Source organism: Botryllus schlosseri, chromosome 2, assembly GCF_051294905.1.
Source record: "Botryllus schlosseri isolate E-star chromosome 2, Bs_hap1, whole genome shotgun sequence".
NCBI lineage: Eukaryota > Metazoa > Chordata > Ascidiacea > Stolidobranchia > Styelidae > Botryllus > Botryllus schlosseri.
The window spans coordinates 37,053,164-37,060,507 of NC_137237.1; the positions used below are offsets into that span (position 1 = coordinate 37,053,164).

General features: G+C 39.5%; 1 protein-coding gene across 1 annotated transcript; it reads left to right on the forward strand.

Moving 5' to 3' along the window:
• Positions 1-3,062: 3,062 nt before the first annotated feature.
• On the forward strand, positions 3,063-6,689 carry LOC145434547 (uncharacterized). Its single transcript, XM_080311895.1, has 5 exons — positions 3,063-3,496; positions 4,934-5,044; positions 5,112-5,258; positions 5,496-5,589; positions 5,659-6,689. The coding sequence occupies exons 1-5, from the start codon at positions 3,317-3,319 to the stop codon at positions 5,985-5,987; spliced, it is 861 nt and encodes a 286-aa protein (XP_080168021.1). The 5' UTR covers positions 3,063-3,316; the 3' UTR covers positions 5,988-6,689.
• The last annotated feature ends 655 nt before the right edge of the window (positions 6,690-7,344 follow it).

Sequence of the window (7,344 nt, forward strand, 5' to 3'; positions counted from 1 at the left end):
CGGTCACTTGGTTGGTATTTTATGATGAGTTTCAAGTAAGGATCAATTTTGTTGTTTGTCTATAAAGCCCGAGTGAAATGATAAAAGAACATATATGTAGTTGTTTTCTGTGATCGGTACAAAACAAAGATATATACAAAACACAAAATTAGTCATACGCATACGACAAAGGAAGTATATTAACTGCAATAGACAAGCCGTACCAAAGATGTACTAGGATTTCTGTAACTGGCCACGGGCCTTGCCATACTGCGCAAAATCCGTAATCATACAGTTTTCTTGGGATGCCTCCAACATTGATTAAAATTATAGGTATGTACATGGGGATAGTGATACTATACAAGGTTGTCACCTGGGAATTGCATGACGCGACACATTTCAAAGTCATTATTGATTATGACAAGCTACTGGCACGCCGCTGCAGATCAAATGAATTTACGTCAGGAGTCGGAACAATGACATTGTGCTGCGTAATTACAATAACACGGGAAGGGACTATATCTATATTCTATATCGGGATGTGACGCTCTAAATTTCCGGGAAATTATCTGATATATTCATAAAATATCAAGTCGAAACTATTCACTCGATCAAACTGTCGATATATATATTGACAGACATGTCGAATCCGCGACAACATATGTTTCATACGACGCCTGCGAATGTAGTATTGTCGGAAATATACATGCAGGGCTGTTAGTTATTCCGGGAAGCGTTCGGGAATGACTTAGAATAAAATGACAAGAGTAGATTCTCACGGAAAACTACTGCGCCTAAATTCAGAGGAGAGGGTGCTCTGCACGAGTAAATCATATGCTTCATCTACTACATATTTATCTAATGCCTTTTCCAGACGCTACAAGTTATCTTGAATCTTACGTGTAAGTTATTTTAAGCGTGTGCTGAATTAATCCTTTGCGACAATAAATTGGAGGGATTCAATTTTAGTTTTACAGTCTCATCAAAGTTGTTGCCGGGAGAAGGCGACCATCTATAAAATGCTTTGGTCGAAGCTCGTGTCAACGCAGAGCTACGTTAGTTCAATAGATAACGGCTGATGGCTAGGGGTTGATACCTTCAATGATCGGAAAAACCGGTGGTCGTGTATCTCAGGAATTATACCAGTTGGAATCTCAAATTTGCTGTCATGCCCTGGTCACTTAGTAAGTATGCGTACAGTTCATGCAAAGGTTATGGAGATAACTCATCAGTAGCGCCTTGCGTTTCCTAACATAGCAAGTCACGCGTCGTGACTCATCATTTTCGAATCGATCATTGTGTAATTAACCTCTAGTATCGGGGATATTTCTACATTAACTATAGCAACAATGCGTGATTACTATTTTTCTGAACACCTATTTTATGAGTGCGCGCACATTCCACTACACGGCTATGTGGACTGTGATTGATCCACTCAGTAAGTACAAGAAATACTGTTACTGTATACGCAAATTACAATAACACGTTATCATGACTGGCATGCTTGTTTGAATCTACATATCTCCTCGAAGCGGGCGTTATTTCGTATCTTCACAATTTAACGTACGTCCAATAGGTTAACTGGCCATACAGGTTCGCTTCAGTGTATGTCTTAAGATCGAGGAATGGCTGTCAAGTGTTCTAACGCGTACCCAGTTCAAGTTTGACAAGCCACGTAATAATAATGACTATGCCCAAATATAAACCATGTAATTATACCATCCAAAATTCCCTTTCCCGAGTACTTTCTTAGTAATCGCTTAGTGTCAAATCGACTGCAGTTCTAATTGACAATTAAGTGGGTGCAAATTAATATCCTGAGTACAGCTGGCGCATCATTCATTAACGTATTGGATTTGGAGCGTCTTTACATCACCTTGTGAAGTTACCGATTATGGTCACATTATCAGCTGAAATGATCTAGCACAGATCTTTCGTCAGTATGAATGATGTAGCAATTCTACGTCGTAATACAAAATAAGGTAAATCTTCCTTAAATCTCACCGCGAATCGAACCGCAGCGTGAGAAGAAAGAGATAATGATTTACTCGAATATTTATTCTTTGGTGTCATGGCCCGCTTTCCTTTTTTCAAAATCAGTTTGCAGGAATCAGGATTCATGTTGACATCTCATTCAGCTGTAGTGTAAAACCTTTTAGCACTGTGATCAGGTCAACCAAATGAAAATAATCTGTTTGAATTACTGATAATAAAGCTGCGGTATCATGTCGGAATTATGTTTTACCTGATGTTGTTGTTTGTGGTATTCGTGGTGTTTGTCGACTACTATGGGCATGGACATTTATACCAGGCCAATTTTTGTCATTTTTATTCCGTAGCTGTCGACTTGTAGGCCAGGCCATTGCTAGGCTTTTATAGGAAACCGCTTACACGGATGAGATGGCAATGAGGAACCGAGATAAACCTCCCACTTCGTGGTATCAAACTATGAGATGAGGTTAGATGCAGTGTTGATCATCTTACGGATTCTATGTTTGAGAATCGTACTCAAAACTCCAAATATATATTATGTTATAAGCAGTCATATTGTACAACATCATTCTATCCATAGCTGCTATACCGGAGTATAGCAATCGGTAAAAGATGAGAAACTCTCAAAACTACTCCATCGAGTTTATCATGTGCATAGTTTTAGGTGTAAGTAGGAAGCAAATTTGGAATGAGTGAATTTCTTTACCAATGACGTGACATCACAGATTACCTGTGACGTAGTGAATATGGACGACGCCACGATCTTCGTTCTTCGAGTAGAAACATTGGGATGGGCATTAGGGAATTTCATCCCTTCTGGTTACGTCAATGTGCAAGTGTGCATAAATGCAATTTTACTAATTTTTGCATGTATAATTTCCGTGAGGTAATAGTTTCATGCTATCACGTCAGTCGAACATCACAAACATGATAAATTTCTCACTTACCTATAATATCGAGAATAGATTTGTACTCGAAAAGAAATTCTAAAATTTTGAATCTCCGCTGTGTAGCAAGATCATCAAAATTCGGAATCAAAATTCGGAATCCAATTTTATATTGACATTGCCAGGAATTAAATTCACTTGAATTGTTGAAATTCCGGCTTTTCTCATGTCAATGCAATAACCTTGACCGGTGACCTGATAATTAGAAGTAAATATTTACCCATTCAATAATTTACGTTATTTTAGTATTTTAGAATCAGGATATTATCGAATTCGGATTACAAAATTATATCAATCGTTCCTACCGATCGAATATTGAAATTACAACGTGAGCCGAAATCTCTGCGTGATAATCGTTTTGTGTATGAATCGTAACCTGCATAGAATTGCAATTTTAGATGTCGTCTATAATTACCGGCAAAATGATGAAGCTATTTATGAATGTGGTGTTATTCATACATACGTGCCACTGCGTGGTGAATCATCCGTTGGACAACGAACCGCTATCACAACGCAGAGAGGTCTCTGAAGAAGTGACCGTTGAATGGAAATTCGTGGAAGACATCATTATATTTCGAGTGAGTCTTCAGAAATGTGAATATTATCCTGCATATACTTCCGATACTCTCCTCCCACAATATTTTACCGTCGTTAGCCTAAAATACTATGTAACGAAACCTTGTATGACTGCTTTGCCGGTATGGACTTAGATTAGACCAGTTTTTTTCCATCGAGGCTCTCATAGCGCATGCGGCTCTGATTGACCTCTATATATGCCACAAAAATAGAGTAGACGACAGTTGTTGTTTGTTTCTATGAATAGTCGTAGTCAATTTCTGTTTATGAATGCTAAAATGAGGGATATTAGTTGTGTCTAAAGCCATCCGAGGCCGCTTCCGAAAACCAGGAGAGGGAATTATCGCAGACTAACGTCAACGCATGGACGAATGCCCGTCAGACGAGGATATATTTTGAGTTCGGCTGGTCAAAGACCTTTATACATCGTCTCTGCGAAGAGTAAATTTCGAGATAATTTCACTAACATCAAAATAACGACTCATAATCCAGTACAAATTGCAATAAGTCCAATATTGCTTAGCATATAATCCTCCGGGAAGTTCAACATTAGGTGCTGCAATGTATGAAGACTGAAGAGCTATCACGTAACGAAACAACAGTATGTTGCAGTATTGATATGCATTTTCAGTTTATTTCAATGTATAGCACTCGCCAATGTGCGTCTATCAATGCTAAAATAACCGAAGTAGAATATATAGATATCTATATGCATGCTTTGGAATTAGCTGGATGGTGAGAATCTGAGTAGGTTTAAATTTAAATTTTATGTAGCCTACTCGACTGTTTTAATGCGGATCCATAATGACTCTAATGTTTAAAATGCGGCTCCGACATCCAAAACGGTTGGAAACAGCTGGCTTAGAATATACAAATAAAATTTTGATTGGTGTGATGTATGATCCACAATACCAATCGCGATATCGAGACTCCTATATGTAATGCACATTTGTGAGACCGGCATCGAACGCAACAACAAAGTCACTACATATATATATTCTCCATCCATACGCAACAAGCCATTGTGGCGAGATTTTAACAAGCCAAGAAACGCGGGTTTTCATAGGGACATCCTATCATTATGAATACGGCGATTACCGCCGAGCACTGACATAGGCCTATGCAAGGCAGGCGGAATTGACGAGAGATAACCCACTCCGAATTTCTAGCTAGACGATGACGGGAGTTTCATTTCATGTATAGACCTACCGCCACTATAAAGATTTTCAGCTTGGGAGAGACTAAATAGTACCCCCGGGGGTATTACTGCATTGTTTTTGTCGTTACTGTAACGAAGTTCATATCTTAATACTTTTTGTCATAATGGTTCCGTGATCTCTTCATAAGACACGATTTAAAATGTTATAATTTATAAGCAACAATTGGGCGTTTTGGTTAACGAGCATTGTCGGATATAAAAATAATTTGGTCTCATACAGATAACGGCCGCGACTACTGGATGGATTGGCGTTGGAATTTCCGAGAGTCCGTCGATGGAGGATGCTGATTTGATTATTGCGGGCGTACGAGACGGAGGTGTCTACGTGCTGGTATGCTATCGCTTACGCTGTGTCGATTAAGTGTGTCATGGAGCGATCTCATGTTGTAATTTCACAGGATGCGTACTCAAGCACAAACGGACTGCCATCCCTTGACCGTGAACAGTACGTGGATATTCTTAGCGGTCGGGAAAACGACACGCATACGACTGTCACGGTTCTGCGTAAGAAGAACACTCTAGACACGGAAGATCTTAGTGTTGAGGTATGGATTGAATTTAAACTTTTTGTCTGCCGCGGAAGTTTGGGATAGTATATGGCATGCCAGCTAAGTTAAATCACAATTTCACTGTAAACTGCGCTCGCATATTTAGCCGGTTTCCACCATAAGTATAGGGTAAAAATCTGGTTAAATGGCAATTTATTGATGCTGTATGATGGTATGGAACACACTATAGACCGGTGTCCTCATCTTCCTATTTCACATAGCGTCGTTTTGTAGGACGGGAAAACTTACTACTTATTGTGGGCGTTTGGAAAGACAGACATACAAGGCTCGCGATTTTCGTACCGTTACTACCATGGCAACAAAAGAGGTAATATTCCTAACGTATATAGCTCAAAGAGTGAGTGTGTGTTCAATAATGGAAATATTTCCCATGCAGGATTTATCCCTGGATTTTCAAGTAGCACTGACGCGGAAACTACATTGCAAGAAACTACATCTCGTGAGGAAACCATACGGACGACGTACCAGTCCTCCACAGGAGAGAGTGTGTCGAATGCAACGTCGGCATACATGACGGAGACCTTAACACAGCCAAATATGGCGACGGATACATCAAGATCCGAAAATGGGACCGTAATCAATAACGACACTGAGGTCGGAGATGGCACAAACTCAACTGTTAAATACAGTGCTGCGCTTTTATTGACGTTGCTCGCAGTTTTATTGGTGGCCGCTAAAAGCCGATTAGCGAAATTAAATTCTTGATATGGAATAAGCTCGCCCAACAAGTGCGCACATATCCACTTTCATTCCAAACCCTGATGGAAAGTAAAATCCTGATCATTTCCCCGCTAATGAGAGCTTGTCGACTTAACCAGCTCAACCTTTCTTCAATCGTGTTGCTGTCTTCATATACTTGTCAATCGCCGAAGCATTGTTCTATATAACTTGGGCAATGCGTAAGTGTAGGCCGTAATGAACTCTCCGAGTGAATCTCGCTAGATCAAGCAATTGATGTATGCGTTATGTAATTTCTTCAATTTGTCAATATACCGCCATCATATGCTATAATCTGCCCACTGTATAAGACTGCAGAAATAAAGCGTGAATCCGAGATCTCTGGTAAACCATCTGGCGACATTGCGGTAGTTACGTTTGAATAGTACGTCGCGTGTGCAAAATAGAGTATTTCGCCACTATGTCATCATCTCTCAGTTTTCCACCTACATCTCTACTGCGCATTACTTGGAGAACGTGGCGCAAGCCTATGTATGTGATCCGCATAGCTGGGATATGGATGCATAACTATTTCGGATATTGAAAAAAAAATTTTAACAATTACAAGCTATTAACTTTTTGAAAATGATCGAACTGAACATCTTTTGCCACAGTTTATGATGCATGCATACTTTTTCATAATTGTTAGTTTTTAATAAATATTACGGGAATTTCGACTACGTACCATACTGTCGTGCGTATTGTGAACCGTGTCACTATTCATTGCTCTTTATGACGCTTTAACGTATGCGATACATTGAGTCAGGAGAATTGTTTAATTGAGCGAGTTAGTGACGTGTACATGTCCGATTCAGGGAAATACGGAATATTGCTCTATGCTGGTAGTCTAATTGATAGCATTGATTTCGAAATACGTAACGGCGTCGACCATTGACCGAAAGTAAGCAGGTATGTAGTTATGTTTTGTACATTGCCTAAAGGTCATGCAGTACAGGGGTTATCGCAAGGCCTGCGCTGATGAAATATTCTATAATCAATATTGAAATCTTGAGTAGTTGTTCGGTCGTTGATCTATCTATTTAATGTCGGAAGATGAGGAATGCTTTCCTTTGAATTTAACTAAAGGGATACTCGTGCATCTTCGACCATTTCAATTGCAACTCATGCAACGACACATTATACATTATACAGCAACCGCTTCAAGCTAAACAGCATAATATCTCATTTCCATGCACACGGCTGTACACTAGAGTTGTTCAAAAATTACTTTTCTGCCCAAATCTCACTTGTTCGGTGATATTTCGATAACTTATTGAAATAATAGTATGCATGGTGGCTTCAATATGACAAAACATCGTGTTCACAGCATGCCTGAAGGCGAAGT